Below are 26,070 nucleotides of genomic sequence, written 5' to 3'. Positions count from 1 at the left end.
CTAGAATCTCAGAACCGGGATATTACACTTAGACTCATTAAGCCAATTTAATTCAATGAATAGAGATTCATTAAAATAAAATTGACTTGAACCAATGGTTAGATTTGATCAACCATGGGAGAGAAGTGGTCAAGTTTGACTTAACTTGAGAGGAAGATGAAATGTCAAGTTTGACTTGACCATTGCCACCTCATTTGTGAGTTGGCATTAAGTGGGCCAATGATGATGTTCCACATATCAAGGTTGACTTATGTGTGTGCCACCTCATGAGGGAGATCAAGAGTTGTGACTCTTGGTATCCCATGGAGATAAAATCCCCTCATGAAGTGGCCAGCCACTTTATGTGTGCATTTGTGTGGTTGGTGTAACTCCCATCTTCTTCCTCATTGCTTTCTTCTCTTCTCTCCCTCTCCTCCTCTTTGGCCGGGATTTCTTGGAGTGCTAGCACACTCAAGATTTCTTCTCCATCTCTATTGTTCGTGTGGATTCACATAGAGGGTTGTACACTTGACAACCTTGAGATCCGGCGAACCTTGGACGAGCGGGATACGCGAAGGGCTTCGCTATAAAGGTATAAGTCTCTTCCTTGTAGATCTAGTGCAGATCTAGGCTAGAAAATATGTACACGAAGTTTTTACGAAATTTTATAACTTCGCACGGATCCGGTGGTATGGGATTCGGGGTTTCCGCAACGCAAAAAGCGGTTTTTACGGTCCGAAAAACCCAACAGTGGTATCAGAGCCATGTGCGAAGTGTGTATGAGTTTCGTTTGTATTTTCATGAAAAATATTAGTTCTGTAACTTTCTGTAAATTTATGATTTTTATGTATTATATGGGTATTTTTCTCGTAGAAGCGAAGCAACAAGTGTTTGAACACTTGTAGGCTTCGACTACCGAGAAACACCTTCCGAATCGGCAAGGTCTCGCCCAATACATTTTGGGACAGCGACTTAAGGCGCTATAGGATCACTTAGGAACACTTACGATGGTTATATCGCAAGTAGGGGTGCTGCCCCTAACCCCGCAAGGGGTTTCGTTCCGCGATTGCGCCCGAAAATCGCTAATTGGGACCGCCGGAAAGTTGCAACTCATAAAATCGTAAAAATATTAAAAAAATTATAGAAATTTATAGAAATTACATAATTTAGAATTATGTATCATTTTGTGATGGTCATGACCCAAAGAACCCAATTTGATTGGAAATATGTGTTGTAATTCATAATATGACCTGCGCGTCATTTTGTGTGTTTGTGCGTGTTGTACTTGATTCGCGACCTGCGCGTCGTGCCCTTCTATTTATATTCCCGTTGTAAAATAGTTTTTAAACTCGAATGTAACTCGAGTTTCACCTTTTGTAATGTACAAAATTGGAGCGGTGGAAGGTTTACTTGAGACGGAGTTACGAGGAGGGTGCGAGCAACACATGACGGTCAAAGGGAGGAGCTTGAGGAAGCTGTTGACCCTAGGTTAACCATCCGATCTTCTCATTGGCTTGAGAATATCGTAGTAGGGCCATGACTAATCACAAAATTTAATTAATTGCTTGTGTGTGTATATGTGATGCATGCTAGAATAGTAATTAATTAGTGCCTTAACGATTAGATTAGATCTAAATTGCGTACATGATGCACCTCCACGATTAGATTAGATCTAAATCACGTATATGATACATATCGTCGATTAGATTAGATCTCAATCGCATCAACTCGAAATGCCTACCATGCCGTGATACTCATCACTACCTCGATCACTTGTTGTTGTTGAATCTGCCAAAGCAGAGCAACGCATATTATCTTGGTAGGGTACGGAGGGACAATCTTAGTCTCGCCTATCAACGCATGGGTGAGTACAACTCAATTAGATTGAGTAACTAGTTAACTCAATTGGATCGAGTTTAACTATAGGCATTTTCCAATGGTTGGTAGATAGGTCAAAATTATATTTATATTAACTCTTGGGCGATTTAGCCAAAGCTAACTCAAGTTTTAATATACATGCGAATCTTGATCCTATAAACAAGAGTTGCATAGAGATGTAATTGGTAATTAGTTACCTACCGATCATACTAAGTCTTGGGCGATTTAGCCAAAGCTAACTCAAGGCGTAGTATGATGTGGATCTTGTCCCGCACGAATTATAGCTAGTTAGAATCTAGTAAGTGTGGTTTGACCACGACCATGACTTGATTCTACAAAAGTTCTATAATTCAGTGGGAGCATCATTTAATTAAAGGTCTAGTTAGATGATTAATTGGAATATGATATTTATTTTTTTACATTTTTCTATTGTAAATTACCATGTCGTCAGTACTCCTTCTCCCTGTGTTTTATCTTCGATAAGGACAAGCTCAATGGAGCTAACTTCCTGGACTGGTACATAAATTTGAGAATAGTTCTCACTCAGGAAAGAAAATTGTACGTCCTGGAGCAGCCCATTCCCGAGGCACCTCCTGCCACTGCCACGCGAGCTGATCGTGATGCTTACAAGAAGCATCAAGATGACGCATTATATGTGTCATGTCTAATGCTCGCGACTATAAACTCTGAGCTTTAGAAGCAACACGAGTTGATGGGCGCTTATGATATGGTTGAACATCTTCATCAACTATATCAAGGACAAGCGAGGCACGAGAGATTCGAGATCTCTAAGGCACTGTTTCAGTGCAAGATGCAAGATGGGACTCCCGTAGGCCCATATGTACTCAAAATGATTGGGTACATAGAAAACCTATAGAGGTTAGGATTCCCACTTGGCCAAGAGCTGGCCACTGACCTGATCTTGTAATCCTTGCCAGATAGCTATAGTCAATTCATTCTAAATTATAACATAAATGAAATTGACAAGCCACTGCCCGAGCTACTTAACATGTTAAGAACTGCCGAGCTCAACCTTAAGAAGGTTAAGCCCAATTCCATTCTGATGGTACAAAAGCATAAGGGCAAGGGCAAGCCCAAAGGTAAGGGAAAGTCCCAAGCCAAGGGCAAAGGCAAGGCACTGAAACCCAAAGGAGGGGTTGCCAAGGATGCTACCTGCTTCCACTGCGGTTAGATCGGGCACTGGAAGAGGAACTACAAAGTATACCTGGAAGATCTTAAGAAGAAAAGAAGTGAGACTTCCACTTCAGGTATATATGTTATAGAAGTCAATCTATCTATTTCTTCATCATGAGTATTACATACCGGAAGTGAAACTCTCCTTGTTTATAGCACTGGTAGGGCCCTCTTTGGATGGGGCAAGATCATGAGAAATGATGAGGATTTGAGACCCACAGTCAGATCTAGACAAGTGAACACCATTATTTAATCTACCTCTAAAAAAATTAGCACTTCCTTTGGCCGTTTGATTCAAGAGATTACATTTGAAAGTAGATTATAACAAACATATAGAGTCATGACATTGTGTGAGATAATCTAATGTTGCCAACATAACTAACCAGTAGATGATTTAATAGGTAGAGTTTTATTAGGAAGTATTTCAATATATGCTAGCTTGACCTTAATCGTGTTTAACTTGGTTCAAGATGCATGGGTCATACTTTAGATGTTAACATAATTTATTTTATCCAAGGCAGAAACACTTTATATTAAGATCAATTGATCTTTATTATATTGATCATGCATTTTTTTAATTCTTCTATTTTTTTTTTTTTGTACTTTTCAATCCCTTAATTGATGTCTTTTTACTTGTATTGTTGTAGAAAAGCATGGCACGACCTCCTTTTAATAGCAGAAGTCAAAATTTAATGTGCACATTGTGGGTTACACATATTATACTTATGGTTGTTATGGTTCTCATATTCTATCAACATTCGTATCGAATATATCGACGTACTAAAATTTGCCGAATAAAAAATAAGGAAGAAAAACGAATTAAGCGAATGCAATGGATATTTAGCCTTACAAAAGAGAGTGATGCATTTTGTATTAGTGAACTCCGTATGGATAGGCGAACCTTTGAGATATTATGTGATATGGTAAGAGACATTGGGGGATTAAAAGACACAAGAAATGCGTCTGTTGATGAAATTGTTGCATTTTTTATCTATGTTCTGGCACATCACAAGAAAAACAGAACAATTAGTCTACTTTTTCATCGAAGTCAAGAGACTGTGAGTCGTCACTTCAATCTGTGTCTTCATGCAATTTTGAAGCTTCACCACATATTACTCCAAACACCAGAACCTATATCCGAAAACTGTGAAAATGACAGATGGAAACCATTTAAGGTAATAATATATGATAAATATTTAGTAACATGTTAGGGTCATTATGTTTTAGTAGTATTTCTTATTAATTCATTTGAATAATATAGGGTTGCTTAGGCGCGTTAGATGGTACTTTTATTCCAGTAACACCTCCTAAAGAAGAAAAACAACGTTATCGCACAAGGAAAGGAGGTATAGCGACAAATGTGTTGGGAGTATGTTCCCCAAATATGCAATTTATATATGTGTTACCTGGATGGGAAGGTTCTGCTCACGACGGTCGTGTTCTTCGTGATGCCATTAGTAGGCCTACTGGGCTTAAAGTTCCTCAAGGTATATATAAACAAGTTGTGAATTAACTAATTACCTTAATTTTAAATTTCTAAATTAAGTTGTTTATTGTAGTCTTACATTTAATATTGTTTTATTGCCAAAGGTTGTTACTACTTGGTGGATGCTGGTTATTGTAATTCTTCTGGATTTCTTGCGCCTTATCGTGGACATAGGTATCATCTTAATGAGTTTGATGGTCATCGACCCGAGACTCCGGAAGAATATTTTAATATGAAGCATTCTCGAGCAAGAAATGTAATTGAGAGGTGTTTTGGTTTGTTGAAGGGGCGTTGGAAAATTCTAGCATCCCCTTCTTTCATCCCAATACAAACCCAAGTCCGTATTATTATTTCCTGTTGTCTACTCCATAATCTGATTCGCAAATTTATGAGTACAGATCCTCAGGAATCTATAGAGGATGATGAAGAAAGCGAAGATGAGGGAAGCGATGATGATGATGAAGTGGAATACATACGAACAATTGCCCCAACTGACCAGTGGAATGCGTTCAGAAATAATATGGCAATTGAAATGTTTAATAATTGGAGAAATGGAGTTTTTAATATGGGATGACTATTGCATATGTTTGTGATTTTGTTGTATTTTTATTAGAACATTTTCAATTTGATGTGGGATGTTGTATGACTCTGTTAGCTGCCTTATGTACTGCCTAACTGTTTCAACATTATTTGATATTTATATTTTTGAGTTGTTATATAATGTGTATAATTACATTATTATACTTTTGGAATTTGTATTTTTTGAACCACAGTATGATGAAAAGTAGTACAGTGGATGTGCATAACCAAGAGACAAATGAAGTGGAATACGGAAGAGGCAAGAATAAGCGATTTTGGACAGAGGAGGAAAGTTGGATTTTAATTAGATGTTTACAAGATATGGCCATTAATCCTCTTTGGAAAACATATGGTGGCTTTAAGAACAATTACATGAATGAGATAAGAAGATTAATGGTGCAAAAGTTACCCCAGTTGATAATTGAAGTAAAACACATTGACTCTAGGATCAAGTTCTTGAAGGGAAGGTATCATGCTATTAATGAAATGTGCAAGCAGAGTGGATGTTCTTGGAATGATGTTGAAAAAAAGATTGCTTGTGAATTTACATGGTATACCGAATGGATTAAGGTATGCCAATTCATGTGTTTTAATTTGTAATTTTATAATATTGTCTGTTAGAGGTATATGCTGATGTTACTTTGATGTTGTACCTTTTTTTTACACAAATTCACAATTGGTTTGATCCAAATCTAGCCCAATCCATGCAGTCTCTACCAAGGATCACCTTGTATGCTATCTACAATGCTTCTATTTTGACAAAACATAAAAATGCTCTTCTGACTATGATTTTTAATCCTGTGAGATGAAATATGCGCATGAATTTTAATGTGATTGACTCTTATAGATGGTGATATACCTCAGCCAATTAGATTTAGGTGAAATGAACAACGCTTATTTTGCTCTTGAAAACACATCAATTTGCTAATGTTCTTGACCCGAAATTGATTCACTCTAGCTTTGTAGAGTAGAACTTCATCACCAAATGTGGTGTGCTCATCATGCCGTTGTTTGTATTCTTTACCACTACGATGTCAGTTTCATCTACTTTCGAGGGGAACACAATCTCGGATGCTTAGATTTTATAGGTTTGTTCTTTTCTTTTTTTTGTTAGTAGTAATCCTTTGTATTTCCATGCTCGTAATCACCTTCCGACGTTTCAATTAATTTTGTGCATGTAATCGAGTCTTTGGTCTTTGTACATGTAAGTGAACAAGTGAAATTAATCTTTTTTTGATGATTTGTAATTTGTCAAGTTTGCTAAATCAAGTTGATGACACTTCTCATCTGATATTTTTTGCCGCTGTAGATTATGATTGGCATCCTCTTTTTCCTATTTGAGTTCTTACATGACCAACCACTAGCAATCCAGGTCTTAACTCTTGTATGGCTGTGTGAGTTATTTACGATGATGATCGGTAATATCTCTGTTTGTCTTGTTGTTAATGACTCTACTGTATTGACTTATGCCAGGTGTGCAACTTTAGGTTATACAGTTTGTAGCAAACAGAGTTCTAATTTGAAGTTGGAGTAGTAGCCATAATCAGTTATGTGTATTAGGTCCTCAACCTTAGTGTGCCTCCAAATGATGCAAAAGCTAGCATCTGGATATGGTGTATCAATTATGTGTTCAGCCATTCATGAATCTGTACTTTAACATGGCTATGTTGTTTTTTTTTTTATGTAGAATCTAATTACAATTTTGGCTTTGTATTTTTTTTACAGATTCACAAAGATGCTAAGGGCTTATATAATGTCTCATTCCCTTACTTTACGGATTTGGATATGGTGTATGGCAAGGATCGAGCAACGGGAGATGTGGCTGAAGATCCACTTGCTGCTGAGCAGAATTTAGGAAATGCTACTGTTACTTTGACTGTGACAGATGAGAGTGATTCCAACACTGAAATTGAATTTTTATCTACCATGGAGTCACTGCCATCTAATTCTTCCAGTTCATCTGCTGCCAAGAAAAAATGCACTCATCAAGTTCATAAAGCTTCAAAGAAAACCAAGTTTGCACCAGTGAAGAATGTTGAAACTGAGTATAAGGAATTTAATGATGAAATTCGGGGTTTTATGAAGAGTCTTGATGGTCACCTTAGCACAATGTCAACTTGGATGCAAGGTACAACCTCAAGAATGCCACAAGTTCTTGAACTACTAGAAAAGCATGGGTTCAGTGGTCCAGATAAGTACAAGGCTTCTAAAGTAATTTGTCAAGATCCTTTGAATATTGACTTGTTATTCAGTTTAGATTCCACTGAAGTGAGGGAATATGTGCTCACTTTAATATAACTAAATTCGGTTAAGATCCTGATTTTGGCATTGTTATCCTCAACTATTGAGGTTAATGTTTATGGATAGGTTTATATTTTGCTTCTCATAGTTGGTTTTGCATTGAGACATTTTATTTTGTATTAAACAAGTAGATGATGTTTAAAATGGTTATGGGCAGCATTATTATTGATATTATTTTTGGTGATATTTTGAATATGTAACTTGATAATTGTTTAAAATGGTTTGGTGATATTTTGAATATGTTACTTGAAAAATGGATAGATGATGTATGCATGAACTTAGAGCTCGTTCTGGAATTTGATTGAGTCTGGAGTATTTCATATTTCTGGAGTCAACTCTTTGAATAAATAGAGACCTTGTGATGTTTTTTCCTTCAAGAAATGATCCTTTCTTGTGACTGTGAAACACTTCTATGAACTAGTGCCAACTTCTGGCTCATGCAGAAAGACTCGGTTTGATGTGAAGTTGATTTGAACAGTGTTGCTTAGGTCTAATCTCACATATTTGTTTTCAAAGATTTTTTTTTATCTAATTGTGAAGATGAGAACCTGAGCAACTACGTGTTGGTGTTCAATATTTTACATTTTAAAATTGTGTGTTTCTATTTCAAATTAAAATGAATCAAATTTAAATACATAAATAATTAAAATAAAAAAATTAAAATGTTTTTGTGATTATTATAACATGTATGTTATTTTAAAAAATATAGATATTATTTTTTTAATAATTTTTAATGCATTAACTAATAAGGGTAAAACTGAAAATTTATTTGATTCCCATTACTAATGTTGATTCGAAACAAACATTATCAATTATAATCATATCCATTCCAGATTTTGAACCAAACGCTGATAATGCAATCCTGATTCTCATTCCCATTGACCCTATAATCAAACTCATTATCATTCCGATTGATAAATTTGAACCAAACGTCCCCTAAGAGTTTTGCTTTTGGGAAGTACTGAGAGGTGGATAACTAAGTTCCATAAATCTGACCGGCTCTGGGACTAATCGGCTCTAGGCTTGGAGCACTGGCCCTTGGAAAGTGAGGAGCTGAGTCTCATAGATCCGACCGACTTTAGGGCTAGACGACTATATGTTGGGAGCCTTGTTTGTGAGAAATACTGAGAAGTGGGGAGTTGAGTCCCATAGATCCAACCAGCTTTAGGGTCAGGCAACTATATGTGTAAGTACCCTGAGTTGATTTTGATGTGATTAACCAAGTTAATTTGGATTTTATTTGTTTTTAATGTCTTGTGTCTAAGTGTGTAGGAGCTTAGAAACATAAAAAAATTGAGTGGAAGACGCATCGGACAAAAAGGATGACATGAGAAATGAGTCAATGAGCTCGGTGCATTTGAGGCATGAGAAACTGCAGAAGAGTACATTGGTGGGGCGAGAAGGATGTGCATGACGGTCAGTGGGATGAGAAGCTAGGGAGGAAGTCTGCCCGAGAAAAAGATCGAAGTTGGGAGTGAGCTCAATTCCAGACAGTCGAAGCATCACCCAAGCGAGCATGGGAAAGAGACTGTTCGGATGAACAATGCTTAAGGCACCTCCGATGGTGTTGGAGGCGCCTCGAGCTTCTGCAAAGAAGTTGCCACATTCAAGACTCGAGGCACCTACAATGTGCCTGAGTCGCCTCGGATGAAAAGGCACAAAGGCACCTTGAGCAAGCTCTAAGACGCCTTAAGTAGAGGCTCGAAGGCGTCTTCAATTCGCATAAAAACACCTTCAATCCGCATGAAGGCGCCTTCCAATGTGGAAGAGACGTTAGCGACCGTTGTATTGAGGATAAAACTTTATCCACACTGGAGACGCCCTGGATCCTTTTGGAGGCGCCTCCGAGCCACGTCAGCCAACGGTAACATCATCCCAGGAGACTATAAAAAGCCCCCCAGAGCTATAAATTTAATAACAACAATTGTATCTACCTTTCTAGTAATTCCTGAGCTTTAAAAGTGTGTAAGAGGTTTTTCCGCCTTCAACAAAGAACATCTTTAGATAGCTTTTAACTGCCTTGAATTAACAACCACTTAGATTATAATCAAGTAAACTTTATTGTCCTCTTACTTATTTTATATTAATTATTTGTGCTTAATTAATATTGTGTCATTGCTTAGTTCAAATTACAAGAGAGAATTTTTCTAACTTATTTTCATGGTTATTCACCCCTCTTTAGCCGACCACACCTGGTTCTACAATTGGTATCAAAGCAAGGACATTTCAGAAGGACTAACCATCGTCTGAAGCAAAGAAGACGATGGCCGGAACAAGCATCTATCGGCTAATGTTCAAGAGGGAGTTCGCGCTATGGAACCGAAAGATGGAAGTATTTTTTTAAAACAAATTTTAATATTTTATTAACAATGGTTTTGAAGCACCAAAAGACAAAATGGAGAAGAACTTAAAGAACACATCGGGACCAAAAAAGTAGTGCGGCGGTTTAAGGCAAATGGTAAGGCTGATTTTCACCTTATAAGTGTACTACCGATTCAAGAGTTTGACAGAATCGACACATACAAATCCGTCAAAGCTCTCTGGGATAAGCTTCTATAACTTCACAAAGAACCTAAAGAAGAAGAATCCAACTCTTTGATAGATATCAATTCGTCTTCAGAAGAGTCTGAGACTGAGGAGACTGTCGAAATATCACTCATAGCCAAATATCACCTCACGACAACGAAAGCTCGTCCGAAATGAGCATCGATGAAGGGGGAGATTTGTCGGAAGAAAACAACAATAAAGGGAAGCACCAAACTATGAGAACAACATGATAAATAAGGTGTGTTCCTTACCTCCCGAAAAATTATATGAGTTCATAAAAATGTTATTTAGAAGTCTATGTAAAAAGAGGACAAAGTATAAAAAGTCAAAGAAAGACTATGAGTGCCTACAAGAAAATTTTAACAAACATAAGGATGAAAATGAAAAATTAAAAAATCAACTAGAAAAATTGAAAAAAGACTCTGCATACCTAAATTCAAAATTTTCACAAAGTTCTAATTTTAGAAATTTTCAAAGACTTCATTGGTATTTTAGATTTCACAAGGGATAAATTAGAAAAGTGACATGAAAAGATATTCTAAAAAATTATCTTGTTAATTCAAAAGGTAGAAACTTATATTGGGTTCCTAAATCATGCTTAGTATGATGAAAGTTAATTTTTTTATGCATGATTTAGATTTAATTTCCTTTAATTATTAACATTGCTTAAAATTTAATTAGTTCGTATACCTACTGTTCATATTTTCTGTTTGAAATTTTTTTAGAATCACGTTATGTTTTCAATGAGTAGAAAAATTAGCCAAATTTTTAGGACTTGAAAATTATTTTAAAATATTTTATTTTCAAAAATAACCTTATTTACTCAAAATATTTATTACGATTAAAATAAAAATATTTTATACATGGAAATTTTTATCATACTTTGATTAATTGTGTTTGTTATTGACAAAAAATTTTAAGATTTTTGGAGACCTTAAAATAATTTTCCAAATCATTAGATTAAATCATTAAAAAATTATGTCCTTAAAAATTAATTTCGGTAAAAAAGGTAGATTAGTAAATATTCTATTTTTCACCCTTAGAAATATTGTTTAGATTTTTTTCACTAATTACCTCTATTTTTATGTGATCAAAGGAAGAGTGTAATAGTTATTCAATTTTGATGGAGTAATTAAAAGTAGTAGTTGTTCAATTTAGGGGGTAATTAAAAGTAATATTACTTGTATTGTTTTTTGGACTTAAATGTAATATGCATATTATAACTATTTTTCTAATTTTTTTTAAAATTATTTTTTTTATTTAACCTTAACTTTAACTTATGTTGAAGCACATCAAAAAAAAGAGAAGATTATAAATATCTCAAATTGATTTTAATGTAATCAACCAAATTAAGTTGGGTCATGTTTATTTTTGATACCTTGTGTCAAAGTGTACAGGAGTTTAGGAACATAAGAAATTAAGTGAAAGACGTAGCAAACAAGAAGGATGACATGGGAAGCGGTCAATGAGCTCGGTGCATCTGAGATATAAGAAGTTACAGAAGAGTATACTAGTGGAGCGAGAAGGACACACGCGGCGGTCCGAGGGATAAGAAGGTAGGGAGGAAGTCTGCTAGAGGAGAAGACTGGAGTTGAGTTCAGGTGAGCTCAATTCTGGACAGCCAGAGTATCACCCAAGTGATCACTAGAAAAAGACTATTCGAATTAACAGTGCACGAGACGCCTCCAATAATATTAGAAGCGCCTTGAGCTTTGGTAAAGAAGTTGCCGCATTCGAGACCCAAAGCGCTTCATATGAAAAGGTGCAAAGGTGCCTTGAGCAAACTCGAAGGTGCCTTAAGCAGATGCTCAAAAGCGCCTTCAATCCGCATGAAGGAGCCTTCCAATGTGGTAGAGACATTGGCAACTGTTACATTGAGGATAAAATTTTATCCACACTAGAGGCACCATGGATCTCTTTAGAGGCGTCTCCGATCAACCACTTATGTTATAACTAAGTAAACCTTCTTATACTCTTATTTTATGTTAATTATTTGTGTTTAATTAATATTGTGTCCTTAATTCAAATAGCAAGAGAATTTTTCTAACTTATTTTCAAGGTTATTCACTCTCTTTTAGTCAACCTCACCTGATCCTACAATACGTTGAGAGTCGAACCCATAAAATATGTTGGGAGAAGTGAGGTACTAGACTCTGGAGGTTCGACTAGCTCTGAGCTGAGCGGCGATATGTATTGGGAGCTATGCCCATAAAATGTGGAGTGTGAAGCAATAAATCCAATTAGCCCTGTGTTCGCTCGGGATTATGCTGAGAGTCTTGCTTCTGAGAAATACTGAGAGGTAGATAACTAAGTCATATAATTCTGACCGACTCTAAGACTGACTGACTCCAAGCTACGAACATTGCTCTTTGAAAAGTGAGAAGCTGAATCTCGTATATCCAGTCCGATGAACTGAATCTCATATGTCCGATTGGATCTATACTTGCCAGAATTTATATTGAAGTGAACAATTATATTATGAAAATCCAACCGGCTCTAAATCCACCTAAAATTATATTAAGTGTTATGCCCGTAAAATAACTCATATGCTATAGAATAGCCCATATGCTATAGAATAGTCCATAAGCTATATGGAGTTGTGCTTCATAGTCGAAGTCAGATCTAAGTCCATCCCAATTTATATTGGGATCCTTATTCCTGAAAGGTGATTTTGATCCGAATACGTATACCTGATTTTGACCATCAGGTCACAATCCTATCTTTGACTACGACGTCATCCGGACTAATGACAATACGCCGTATCATCACATCCGTCCAAAAAAAAATCCACCATCTGCGAACGAAATGGCGAGCAGGCGAGCTGTGCTCGATAAATAATTGCTACTGATCATTCTCGATCAGCTCACTCGTTCCTAAAATGGAGCACCACTTCCTTGTCGTCACCTACGGTTACCAGAGCCACGTCAGCCCCGCCCTGAACTTATCCCGCCGCCTCGCACAGGTCACCGGCGCCAGGATCACCTTTTCAACCACCGTCGCCGGCCATCAACGCATGTTTCCAGCTTCCGCCGACCAAGAAGTTCATGACGGGCCCATCTCCTTCATTCCCTTCTCTGACGGCCAGGACGACGGCCAGAGAAACAAGGATAGGAAGGACTTCTTCGCCCGGACCAGATCCGTCGGCTCCGACTCCCTCTCCGCCATCCTCCGCTCCCTGGATTCCCGCGGCCAGCCCGTCACTTGCGTCATATACGGGATCCTCCTCTCCTGGGTCGCCGACGTTGCGCGCAATCACGGTCTCCCATCGGTCTACAATTGGATCCAGTCCGCCACCGTCTTCGCCCTCTGCTACCACTACTTCCACGGCTATGACCGATTCGTGAGCTCCCACGACGATCCACAGGTTCCGGTGACCTTTCCCGGGCTGCTGCCGCTCAGGATCCGCGACCTCCCCACCTTCCTCACCATCACCGATATGGAACACCCGATGGCATTGATCCGGAAATTGTTCAAGGAGGACTTCGACGTGCTGGATCGAGAGGCGTCCACGGCGAGAGTGCTGGCGAACACGTTCGAGGAACTGGAAGCCGATGCGCTCACAGTCGGAGGCCGGGATCTGAAATTGATGGCGATCGGTCCGGTTATGAGCGTTAATGGACCCAATCTGTTCAAGCCGGACGAGCAGAGGTACATGGAGTGGCTGGACTCAAAGGCCGAGGGGTCGGTGGTGTACGTGTCGTTCGGGAGCTTCGCTGCGCTCAAGAAGCGGCACGCGGAGGAGATCGCCCGGGGCCTGCGGGCGACCGGGCGATCGTATCTGTGGGTGGTGCGGAAGGACAACGGAGAGGAGGTGGTAGGCGTGGCGAGGGAGGAAACGGCGGCGGAGGAGAAGGGAATGGTGGTGGAGTGGTGCGCGCAGGTGCGGGTGCTGTCGCACGCGGCGGTGGGGTGCTTCGTGACGCACTGCGGGTGGAACTCGACGGCGGAGGGCCTGGCGTGCGGCGTGCCCATGGTGGGCGTGCCGCAGTTAGCGGATCAACTTACGAACGCGAAGCTGCTGGAGGTGTGGGGAACGGGAGTGAGGGCGGAGACGGACGCGGAGGGCATGGCGGAGGCGGCGGAGTTGGGGAGGTGCGTGGAGAGTGTGATGGGGGAAGGGGAGAAAGCGGCGGAGATTAGGCGGAGGGCGGAGATGTGGAAGGATCGGGCGAGGGAGGCCGTGGCGGAAGGTGGGTCGTCGGATCACAATCTGAGGGCGTTCGTGGAGGAGATGGCAGCAAGTTCGAGTCAACTGATGTTGAAATAAGAATTATCTGCTCCATCTCTCTCTGAAAAAAAAATAATAATTGAGAATATTTCTGTATTTTCCATGAAGCTGCTCAATCTAACATATTTACGGAACCTGGATAAAAAAATCTACCCGTATGCTATGACGAGCTGTTTTAGCCATAACGGGCTAGCTGAGACACATAAGGTGGGTTGATATTCCAAGTTGACAAGGTGTAAATTCTTGTAATTCGTATACACCTCACTCCAGTCGTTATTTATTTTTTTAGTCGCTATGATTTATTTTTTTTATGTTGATCTTTAGGACGAACTGACTGAGATCTTAGGATGAATATATTCATTTTTTGCTATGTCAGGAATGACCCGAACAATCCATTCCGCCCTTCATGCTTTGTTTATTTGTAAAGTTTACTAATAAATTTAGGGGGAGAATAGAAAATAATTTTTTTTACATATTTATTTATTTTAATTGAAGATAAATACCTACAATATAATTTTTTAAATTTTAATTACGTCAATGTTTTTTAAATATCTAATATAATTTTATGAGTTAAAAAAATATATTATAAAGGACATATGGGTTATTTTTTAATACATCTGATGTAATTTTATAAATGAAAATTTTCAAAACTATTTGAAGGATTATATTTCTCTTTTGTTTTTTTAATTTTAATTAAATAAATGATGAAATTTTTTTCACTACGAATAATTTTCCATACTTTTATTTTCCACTTTCCTAAATAAACAAATAAACAGAGCATGAATTGACAGTCAAAAATACTTTCATGAATATAGTCAGTTTTTTATTAGAAAAGAATCGATCCGAAGAGGGTAAATTAAGAAAAATTCTTAAATCATGTATTGTATTATATTTTGAGAATGATTAGAATCGCACTAATTTAAGATGATTTTTCCATTCTGTTTTCCTTTCAAAGATGATTTTCCATCTCATCAAAATTTTCTTTTTTTGTAAATTATCCTACATGAAGTCTCAAAATATCTAAATCACCTAAATAACTTTTAAAATTATCAAATTACATATTTCATGTTTATTTTATCCCTTTATATTTAAATCAAGATCCCTAATCAATTGCTACACTTATAGTAATCGATTAAAAAATTTATTTTGTATTTAGAAAAATAGTGCTCTCAATATAGTGTTAAATTGATATTTAAGAGGATAAATATAGTAAGGGAATTCGACCAATACATATGACATGCTTTCATGTCATTCCGAGTTCTCCAAATTTATCAGTCAATTTCGGTCAAAACTATTTAATAGACCTATAGAATCTGGAATGACATGGATCTAGGTTCTATGTACTCACATAGTTCTCTTGATTATATTCGTATCCTCAAATATCAATTTGATATATTATGTTGAGAATAGTTTTTTTTAAGCATAAATTGATTTTTTTAACATATTCATGTTAAAAAAATCATTGCTCTTAATATATTATGTCAAATTTATATTTTAGGACATGTATATAATTAAAAGAACTAGACAAACACGTAAGACCTGATTTCATGTCATTCTGAGTTTTCTAGATCTATCAGCTAGTTTTGGCCGAAATTGATCAAAACCGACTAAGAGCTAAAGAGTTGCATAAAATCAAGTTCTATGTGTTTGTCTAGTTCTTCTGATTATATTTATGTCATCCACTATATTGAGAACAATGATTTTTTAAACATGAATCAAATTTTTTGAACATAATCATATTCAAAAAATCACTACTTTTAATATAATGTGTCAAATTGATATTTGATGACATGTATATAATCAACAAAACTAGATGAACATATATGATCTAGTTTCATGAAATCGGTTGATAGACTTAGAGAGCTCGGAATGACATGAAATCAAATTCTATGTGTTCATCAAGTTTTCATGATTATATACATATCCTCAAATATCAATTTGACACATTATATTGAAAATAATAATTTTTAAAATTCAAAATAAATTTTTTTAATCGATTAATATAGTGTAACAATCTATTAGGGACATTACTCTATTGATGAACCATATCCAGAATCTTGCTACACTATAGCAATTGATTATGGTAAATGCGGAGGGACAAAGTAGGTATGAGGTACATAATTTTATAATTTTGAAACTTGGGTACATGATTTGAGTATTCTGAAACTTTATCTACATGGTTCGATAATTTATCGTTTCTTTTTTCTCTTTCCTTTGCATGTGTGCATGGAACAATCATTACAGTGCTGGTTTCTAAAAACTAGCACTGCTATAGTGGAGAGTCCTAATCTGCTCTAAGATGTGGTCCAACGTAGTCTTGGTTGCTAGGAGAGCAAACCCAAGAGTTATAGCTGAAAGTTAACATAATACTAAAGCACATTTGGAGAGTCCGAAATAAGTAATGAAGGACAACTTTGGACTCCTTGTAACCTTAGAAATCATAGGACCTTAAATGAGTTCAGTTTGAACTCTTTAGATCGTTAGTGGGTTTTGACCAATTTAGGCTATTTGGATTAGTGGTTTTGACCAAAATCTACTGATGGACCTAGGCTATTTGGATTTATGTAAACTTGCACTTTTTTAGTAGTGTTGAGTGAGAGAAGGTAAATATGATGTGAGCAGTGATTTTTTTTAACATAAATCAGATTTAACATATTATATTGAGAGCAGTGATTTTTTAAACAAGAATTAAATTTTTAAAATACATTTATGTTAAAAAATGACTACTTGAAATATAGTATATCAAATTAATATTTGAAGGCATAGATATAATTAGGAGAAATAGAAAAACACATAGGATATGAGTTCATGTCATTTCGAGCTCTCTAAATTCATCAACCATTTTCGGTCGAAAATATCTAATGGACCTAGAGAGCTCGGAATGACATCAACCTAGGTCCTATGGGTGCGTCTATTTCTCTTAATTATATTCATGCTCTTAAACATAAATTTGACGCACTATATTGAGAACAGTAATTTTTTGAAAACAAAATAGATTTTTTTTAATCGTCGATTACTACAGTGTAGCAATCGACTAGGGACTTTACTATGCTGATAAACAATATCCCGAATCGATTGCTACACTGTAGCTATTGATTGGGGTAAATGCGGAGGGGCAAAATGAGTATGAGGCATGTGATTTGATAATTTAAAACTTAGATACATTATTTAGGTATTCTGAAAGTTCATCTACGTCGTTTGATAATTTGTTGTTTCTTTTTTCTCTCTATTTTGCTTATATGCATGAAATAATTAATGTGATGCTGGTTTCTTATAACCAACACTACGGTGGTGGGGAGTCCTGGTCTGCTCTTAGATCAAGCCTAACATGGTCTTTGTCTCTAGGATCCAAGTGTTCTAGCTAAAAGTTAATATAATACTGGTGCACCTTTGAGGAGCCAGAAATAAGTAATGAAGAGCACCTTTAGACTCCTTACAACTTCAGAACCCCATAGGACCTGAAATAGATATAATTTTAACTTTTTAGGTTAATCAATAAGTTTTGATCAAAATTCATTAATAGACCTAGGCTATTTGGGTTTCTATAAACTTGCACTCATTCAATAGGGTTGAGTGAGAGAAAATAGTATGATGTCAAACATTCTGATCTAGAAAAAATGTGGGCCCAGTGTGGGGAGACCATGACCACTTTGGGTTTGATCTAAGAGTATATCAAGTACAACTTGATCTTCGTCTCTGGAAGACCAAGCACACTTTAGACTTGATCTTAGACTAGACCAGGCCCAAGGCTTGGTCTCCTAGAAACCAAGACCAAGTTGTGCCTAATCTACTCTTATATCAAACCTAAAGTGGTCCTAGTCTTCTCACACCGGGCCTACAATTTTTCTTGATCAGAATTAAGATTTAACATCATATCTACATTCTTTAACTCAACTCTACCAAATGAGTATAAATTTATAGAAATCCAAATAGCTTAAATCTATCAATGAGTTTCAATCAAATCCATTGATCGATCTAAAGAACTTAGATTGCACTCATTTCAAGTCCTGTAAGCTTCTGAGGTTGTAAGGAGTCTAAAGATGCTCTCCATTACTTATTTCTACCTCCCCAGAGATGCTTTAATATTATGTTAACTTTCAATTAGAATGCTTGGACATGATCTCGTAAACACCAAGATTGGACATGATCTCATAAACACCAAGATCACATTGGACCTAATCTATGAGCAAATAAGGACTAAGTTGGTCCTAATCTCCCCACCATTGTGATACTAGTTTTTAGAAGTCATCATCATCATAGTGCTAATCACTGGCGGAGGCAGGGGGCGCGAGGGGGTGCGGAAGCACCCCCTTGCTTCTAGAGAAAAAAAAAATAGTTATGATTAAAAACTTAAGGGCATAATTATAATTGTTTAAAATTATTGGACTTTTTCACAAAAGTGCCATTAAAAACACCTTTTCCCCCTTTTCTTGTTTCGATCCTTTTTCTGCCACAGCAAAGCTTCGTTTTCTTTTTCATCAGCCGCCGAACCCTTTTTTTCCAAGCTAATCCTTTCTAATTTCTTCTTTAAACCAAAAACCTTAATCGCATTAAGAGATCTCATTATTTCCCCCTCTCCAGTCTCCTCAAACCGTTACCCTCATCTTTATCGTCTCTTCACTTCGTCAACGCCTCACGCCAGTGACGCCACTACTGTTCACGATTAGCCTGTTCCGTCAACGTCGCTGCCAGCCTGCCACTATCGACGCCGCTGCCATTGTGCTCCGCTGGTGATTCTCCACAACAAGCAAAATCTCTTCAATTTTAGGTGAATCTTGTTCCTTATTTCATCTAATTTCTAATTTCATGATTTATACTTGGTAGTACATTAATTGTTATGTTGATTGCATAAATTAATAATTTTGAGAAATTGACATAGGTTATGGAGAAATTTTTAAAACGAAGTATTGAGTCTTCCAAGAATTCTATGGAAGAAAATAGTAAGAAAAAATATTCTCGTGTTGAATTCAACCCGGATGATGTTGTTAGTGACCCAGGGCTACGTAAACCAATTAATGAATTTGATATTTCTATTAGAGATCATATTCGAATAGAATATTTGATTAGAGGACCTTGTCAACCATTTGGTCATAGTTATCCCCAAAGACAATTTGGTAAAGAGCATAGAAGTTTCCAAGTTGCTTGGTTTAAAAAATTTTCATGGTTAGAGTACAGCATATCAAAAGATGCAGCTTTTTGTTTTTGGTGTTATCTCTTTAAAAATTCTCATAGAGGATGTCGAGTTGGAGATGAGGCATTTACTAATTCAGGGATGACTAATTGGAGAAAAACAATGGAAGTATTTAATACGCATGTTGGTGGTGTAGCTAGTGCTCACAATGATGCGAGAACACAACTTGAGGCTTTTAAAAATCAACGACAAAGTGTGTCACATTTGCTACAAGCACAAGGGCGTGAAATGGAGGTTGCATATCGCACTCCATTAACGACAACTTTAGATGTTACACGCTTTCTTTTGAAACAAGGTTTGTCTTTCCGTGGACATGACGAGTCATTGAATTCTTCAAATAAAGGTAACTTTCTTGAATTGATTGAGTGGTATACCCAAAGAAATGATGAGGTTGCCAAGACCATGAATGAAAATGCCCCTGGAAACAATCAAATGAAGTCTCCAACAGTTCAAAAGGATTTAACACGAGCTTGTGCTGCTGAAGTCACAAATGTCATTCTTAATGATATAAAAGACAATATATTTTCTCTTATGGTTGATGAGTGTCGAGATATTTCAGTCAAAGAACAAATGGGAGTTGATTTAAGATACGTGAACAAACATGGATGTGTTATTGAAAGATTTCTTGCTATTGTACATGTGTCTTACACTTCTGCTATTTCTTTAAAGAAGGTTATTGATGAATTGTTTGCAAAACATAAGTTGTCATTATCAAGATTGAGAGGTCAAGGATACGATGGAGCTTCAAATATGCGAGGTGAGTATAATGGATTGAAGGCTCTTATATTGAAGGAAAATTCATCTGCAAGGTATGTCCATTGTTTTGCTCACCAACTTCAACTAGTTGTTGTTGCAGTTGCTAAAAGTAATCGAATTGTGAATGATTTCTTCCAATATGTTACTATGATTGAGAATATTACTGGTGCTTCATGCAAAAGAAAAGATAAGTTTAGACAACTTAAACATGATAGACTTGTAGAATGTTTGGAGAAAGGAGATATTGTTAGTGGCAAAGGAAAAAATCAGAAAATCGGTTTAAAACGACCAGGGGATACTCGTTGGGGTTCACATTACATGACTATTATCCGTTTGATGTCTACGTGGACTTCTGTTTTACAAGTGCTTGAAAATGTGTATGATGATGGTATTAATGATGATAATAGTAGTATCGCCACCAGTTTAATTGATAAGATGGAGAGTTATGAATTTGTGTTTGTGATGCATTTAATGAAATCTTTATTGGGAATCACAAATGAATTGTCACTTACCTTACAACAAAAGAATCAAAACATTGTACTGGCTGTATCGCCACCATTAAATGGAAAGGTCATCCAAATTAATTTGTCCTTCAGCCCTTCTCAATGGACGGGGCGTGATTTGAGAATTTCTCAAAATCTGATCGGTCAATTCCTGTATTTTCTTTCATATTTATATTTCATGAATTATTAAATTTAAATAATTAAATTTTTATATTTAAGAGATATATCCATTTCACCAAGTGGGCGCGCCGTCTCGAAGCTGGCAACGGCATTCAATGTTACGGAGATGTGAGCTGGCGAAGAAGACGCAAGACGGGCCAATCTTTTTGTCGTGGAATGACCTCCCATTAAATTTGTGGGCCGTATCAAACGATGGCCTCCTATGTAATTTGTCATTTATAAATCTAGTACATTTCTAGACATGGTCCCTTGCAATTATGGATTATATAGGCATGGTTTCTCAACTACCTTCCCCTATAATTACTTAGATATATATATATATCAGTCTGAGTAATAAGGTTGGCTTTTTAATTTTTCAGACATGTAAAAATCGAGTTTCAATTTTGATAAATTAACGGATGAATTTTTCTTAATATACGCTTGATCTAAGAATACTAAATTGATAGGTCATCCGTTACAAGCGTTTTCTAATTCATTTCAGTGACCGGTGAAAAATTTTCTTACAACTGAATCAGTTAGTATAGAATTTATCGACATAAGCGGGATATTTGACGCCGATTAAAAAAAAACACAAGTATATATAGACAAAAAGTTCACATTCTTACATACTGTGACTATCTTTTGGATGTTTTTCTTTTTTGTTTTTTCTATTTCCACTCGTACGTGATTTAAACATGGGAAAGATTTTGCCAGACAACTTGGGTGTCTTTGATGCTCTCTCTAGTGTGTGCAGGTTGAACGTCTGTTGTTGGGGCCTAACGATCACCACTTCACCCCACATCCACATCATCCAGCTTTCATCTTGTTGTCATCCAGTTCAACATCCTACCTTAGCGGCAGATTGCTATCGCATCAAGTATATAATTGGAGAGAGGAGGAGACTTGATTTGCTCGAGTAGAGATTGACGAAATAAGTTGTTTTTTTGTTCTGTATTTGTTTCCATTTTGTAGTTCATTGAAGGTGGATGTTGATGAGTAGACAATCGGCAACCGAACAAATGAAATTGCCTAGCAGCCAAGTTTTAAAAATTTTCATTCACTGGTGGAAAATGTAATGCAAAACATCGTAGTTGGATTTGAACTGTTTGTGCTTAGAAGTTTACTGAATGTTTTTGCCGCTGCACCATGTGGGGATGTACACGAGTAAACAAGTTTAGAGAAGAAGATGCTTGGTTTTGATTTGAGAGAGAGAGTAATAATTTTTGTTTTTCGGTAATCTAAATATTAACTTTTACGATCGGATTAATCCGTCCAAGAATTGTCCATTAGATAAATTTGGAAAACCGAGGTTAGGCAGCCCAGCGACACAGTCGATTGAACTCCAATAATTTTTGGTTTTTGTCCTTTATATAGGTTGAACAAATGTGTAATAATAACTCCAGGAGATAAGAAGAACACGTTGATTTATTATTTGTAGGATAATGCCAAGGAACTAGTACATTGTTTGATTAGGATAGTAATGCCGATTAAATATGTTACACTATATATATATTTTTTTTTTATGAAGTCAATTCATAACGTATATAATTATTTATAAAAAGTTGGAGCTCAACTCGAACTCAATCATATTTTTTAATACATAAATTTAAAATTTTAATTTGATTTTTTTAAAAAAAGAAAAGAAAGGATAAAAAGAAGTGATATTTTCATAATCTCGTCCAAGGTTCTTTGTCTGCTAGTGCATATTATTGGCCGACGGAGCACTGAGTGGGAGTGACGGGAAACAAAACACTACTTTTAATGTTGAAAACGACACGATTGAATTTGGGGTTTGGGAGTTCCGTGATCATCAAGCTCAAGTTAGAGACTTTCGTTGGTTGCTTTACCAACTCGATCGTCCATGTTACTCGCCGTCTTTCTTTTCAAATGAAACGCCATCTCTCTGTATGATGCAGTGATGCAGCTCACCCTCACCAGTCAACCTCACAGGAGGCAGACAGCCTGTGAGGCAGATAGCATCCGGACGTGGATGTTAGAAGCAGTAGCCGTGTTGTTTTCCCCTCAGGGTTTGTGGCTCAGCTTCCTCACTGCTGCACAATCATGTAGTTATATCTCCAAAGGAAAGAGTGACCTACATGTTCAGATTATTAATATCTTAACTAAGCAGGGGTCCATCTTGATGATTGTATACTAAAATCCCTTAGACTAACTTGTATATATAGGCTCATTGGGCTATGATGGTAACATAAGTAATTCTTTTATCATTCAATTTTCAGTTGAAAGACCTGACAATCGAGCTAGCCATATCATTATGGCAATCGTTCTTCTTCGTCTCTTTGGCCCTTGTACTCTATATGTAGAATGTACTCTAAGCTGCTATATGTCATATCTAATCTTATGCACGTTATATCCTCTAATTTGATGAACCTCCTTGCTACATGGCAATAGAAGCAAAGAGTTGTCCCAGAGTGCCATAAGACTAAGACTAAGCATCTAGAATTTGAAACTTAACTGTGTATCATAGAAGATTTTCTCCCTAATAAATAATGGACCTAAGAATACTGATTATCAAGATGGACCTCCATATATATTTTTTCAATTTATATAAATGCTTGATGCGAAATTTCCATGGAATCGGATCAACCATCTCCAGAATTAGTAGTCAGAGGCTTGGATACCTAGTGCAAACTTTAAAAAAAAAACAAATACATAAAGAGTTTGCCTTTTCTGGCCTAGCAATGACAATTAATAGCAGCCAAAGGGATTCAACAGTGGCAATAAGTTTTTCAAAAAACTAACATCCCATTAATTTTTATTTTTATTTTATAATTCAAGTGTTCAGACTTCATCCGATGGTAGACAACCATCTCTTCCAGTTCATCTACGGGATAAATTCAAAGCACTAACACTCAGAGGCCAACTTCTAAGATAACGAAGAGTGGAGTAATGTAATATAATGGTGGAAATATTTGGAAATTGAGTAAGAACTACTTACAAGTTAAATTTGACCATTCATAAATTTAATTGATCAACAACTGCTTTGTTTATATTCTTAGTTTACATTTCTAAATTTGGTTTAGTATTACTTTATTGATTAGCCGATCAATAATTGATCAATATGATTCCACTAAGGTGGTTCTGGAACACTCCTAACATGAATACCACATGAAGAAAACAAGATAAATGAAATCAGACGTCAAAGTAGGGAAACTTTACCTCACAAACTCGTGTTTAGCATTGAAACCCAAAAAAAAAAAAAAATTGCCACTTAAATTTGCCTTCTCAATCCATCGTTATCGACTAAAGACTATAAGTCAATTTCGAAAGTGGGAGAGTTTCAAATGCAAGTGGAGGCAAAGAAAGAGAGAGAAGTAAGTTATTTGGGATTTTACCTGATGGCCGACTGTACTTCACTGTGCTCATAAATTGCTTGGCTTGAGCCCTGTACATGTATCTTTCAATGAGCTTTATTTCTGTCAGATAAAGCGACTAACTTTTCAGTTTTCATAGGTTTCTCCTACCTCACCATGCGACGTCAAATCCTAGCGTACCACTAATTAAGATCCTCATACCCAACCAAGCTGTTGCATGCTTTCTCCGCCGGTCCGAACTCCCTCGACATGCTTTATATAACAAGCCCCCCTCTCTTCCCCTCTCCTCTCCATTCTATTGGCCAACTCCTCGAGTGAAAGTCGTTGCATCTTCCCTTTCTAATACTTCTCCCCATGCCCTTTCGAGCAGTGCTGCCTTCTGCTGCTGCCATACAGAGTACATATTGTTACACCGTAATAGACTGTGTGATGTAACTGTGCTCTCTTTCACTCTTTTGGAGTAGGCCAACTCGATCATCTGAGGCCTTGCATGGGAGGGAGAGGCCGTAGTTTGCAGCCAAGAATGACTTGCCGGTGCTTCTGGCCTTTGCTGGTTTGAGGAAGCCGGCAAGTCGTTTTTGGCTAGAAATTTGACTCCTCTTCTCATGCTGGACCAAAGATGAAATCTTGAGTGGATTCTTCAGCTGCAGAAGCAATATATATTCTGCTTAATTAACGTAAGCAACGTGCGTTGCTTTGTTCTGCACTATGTATACATGTGAAGCCATATATGTGTTATTTATTTCTTTGTTCATTCTGTTTGTTTGTTTGTTTCCAGTCCAGTAGAAATAGTAGGTGGATAGTTTACAGCCACAGCATTGTATGGTACATCAGCTTAATCTGAAAAGCAAAACACAGGCAGCAGCAGCAGCAGCAGCAGAGCAAAACAATTAAACTGACAGATGCATGAAGAACAGCTTCGGAAATATATACTACTTTCTTCATGGTAATCATCAATGAGAGAGAGACAAAAGCATAAATTAGTTACTAGATTGAAACTCAGCAAACATATCTCAATCCAGATCTCTAGAATCCTGTGCTAAAAGTGAAGGTTAATTTCAGAATTTTTAAGAATTTAGATTTTTAGGAATGAGGTAGAAAATAAATGCCAGACTGTTATAGAATTTCCAAGATTTGATAGAAGCAATCAAGATTATCTAACAAGATTGACTTTCATGAATAATGTTCTTAGCTATATTGTAGTTTACCCTACGAGTGTGCATGTCCTCCCAGATTTTGTGTCAATAAACAGATAGCCCATGTGAGTAAATCTTGTACAAAATCTTTGGAGGATGATGGGCTGGGAATTGTGAATCCGCAATATCACAACTATGCTTTGTTTTGCACTGGTGGTGGAGTTTGCTTAGTTCTATGGAAGAATACTTGTCTTGATCGGAAAATGTTAAGTAAAAAAGAAAAGAAAAGAAAAGAAATCAGAAATGAACATCTTGCCTGGCTCAAACTTGATAAAATTTGGTCCTTTACATGGAAAACCCTAATGAAAGTGCTGTTAAGTATCAATGTAGATATTAGCAATTAAAAAAAAATTCAAAGTTTTGGTTTGATAGATGCCTGGGGAATATATTACTAAAGCATGACTTCCACAACTTGTTTATGTAGGGGCAAAGTTATCACAGCCTGCCAGTTTCACTCCATCAAGGAGCAAATGATGAGCAGTTTAAGAAAACTCAGTCCCTGAAGAGATCAGCAGACTGAAACAAGTTAGATATTGTCCTAGGAGAAAGATATAATAATTTGGAGGGGGGCTATCTACAGAATTATTTTTAGATGATCTCATTTCTATACTTACTCATGCAATAAGTTATGCGAAGTGATGTTGATGTAGATGGATTTTGTCCTTTCATATAACGGAAGTAATATCTATGGACTCCTTCATTAAGTAGGACTACTAAAATGCATGATCATGCTTAAAAATT

General features: G+C 36.8%; 4 protein-coding genes across 4 annotated transcripts; all 4 read left to right on the top strand.

Annotated features, from left to right (window-relative positions):
• The first annotated feature begins 3,938 nt into the window (after nt 1–3,938).
• LOC122004636 (protein ALP1-like) lies at nt 3,939–5,187 on the top strand. The gene is made up of 3 exons (XM_042559490.1): nt 3,939–4,226; nt 4,313–4,538; nt 4,642–5,187. Exons 1-3 carry the CDS (start codon nt 3,939–3,941, stop codon nt 5,109–5,111), a joined length of 984 nt encoding a protein of 327 aa, XP_042415424.1. The 3' UTR covers nt 5,112–5,187.
• Nucleotides 5,188–5,582: 395 nt separating this feature from the next.
• On the top strand, nt 5,583–7,540 carry LOC122006654. Its single transcript, XM_042562227.1, has 2 exons — nt 5,583–5,686; nt 6,842–7,540. Exons 1-2 carry the CDS (start codon nt 5,603–5,605, stop codon nt 7,412–7,414), a joined length of 657 nt encoding a protein of 218 aa, XP_042418161.1. The 5' UTR covers nt 5,583–5,602; the 3' UTR covers nt 7,415–7,540.
• Nucleotides 7,541–12,770: 5,230 nt separating this feature from the next.
• Nucleotides 12,771–14,562, top strand: LOC122006653 (cyanidin 3-O-rutinoside 5-O-glucosyltransferase-like). Its single transcript, XM_042562225.1, has one exon. The coding sequence runs from the start codon at nt 12,843–12,845 to the stop codon at nt 14,229–14,231; it is 1,389 nt and encodes a 462-aa protein (XP_042418159.1). The 5' UTR covers nt 12,771–12,842; the 3' UTR covers nt 14,232–14,562.
• A 4,902-nt stretch (nt 14,563–19,464) lies between these two features.
• On the top strand, nt 19,465–21,801 carry LOC122004635 (zinc finger MYM-type protein 1-like). Its single transcript, XM_042559489.1, has 2 exons — nt 19,465–20,795; nt 21,774–21,801. Exons 1-2 carry the CDS (start codon nt 19,465–19,467, stop codon nt 21,799–21,801), a joined length of 1,359 nt encoding a protein of 452 aa, XP_042415423.1.
• Nucleotides 21,802–26,070: the final 4,269 nt, after the last annotated feature.

Source organism: Zingiber officinale, chromosome 7B, assembly GCF_018446385.1.
Source record: "Zingiber officinale cultivar Zhangliang chromosome 7B, Zo_v1.1, whole genome shotgun sequence".
Classification (NCBI taxonomy): domain Eukaryota; kingdom Viridiplantae; phylum Streptophyta; class Magnoliopsida; order Zingiberales; family Zingiberaceae; genus Zingiber; species Zingiber officinale.
The sequence above is the reverse complement of the archived record's forward strand: the minus strand, read 5'-3'. Positions and strand labels throughout refer to the sequence as shown.

Bases quoted from the DNA above. Each gene is read 5' to 3' on its own strand.
- LOC122004636 (XM_042559490.1), top strand. From the start codon at position 3,939: ATGGATAGGCGAACCTTTGAGATATTATGTGATATGGTAAGAGACATT. The intron at 4,227-4,312 runs GTAATAATATAT...TGAATAATATAG, and splicing joins ACAGATGGAAACCATTTAAG to GGTTGCTTAGGCGCGTTAGA. The intron at 4,539-4,641 runs GTATATATAAAC...TTATTGCCAAAG, and splicing joins TGGGCTTAAAGTTCCTCAAG to GTTGTTACTACTTGGTGGAT.
- LOC122006654 (XM_042562227.1), top strand. From the start codon at position 5,603: ATGTGCAAGCAGAGTGGATGTTCTTGGAATGATGTTGAAAAAAAGATT. The intron at 5,687-6,841 runs GTATGCCAATTC...TTTTTTTTACAG, and splicing joins GGTATACCGAATGGATTAAG to ATTCACAAAGATGCTAAGGG.
- LOC122006653 (XM_042562225.1), top strand. From the start codon at position 12,843: ATGGAGCACCACTTCCTTGTCGTCACCTACGGTTACCAGAGCCACGTC.
- LOC122004635 (XM_042559489.1), top strand. From the start codon at position 19,465: ATGACTAATTGGAGAAAAACAATGGAAGTATTTAATACGCATGTTGGT. The intron at 20,796-21,773 runs GTATTTTCTTTC...TCCATTTTGTAG, and splicing joins AATCTGATCGGTCAATTCCT to TTCATTGAAGGTGGATGTTG.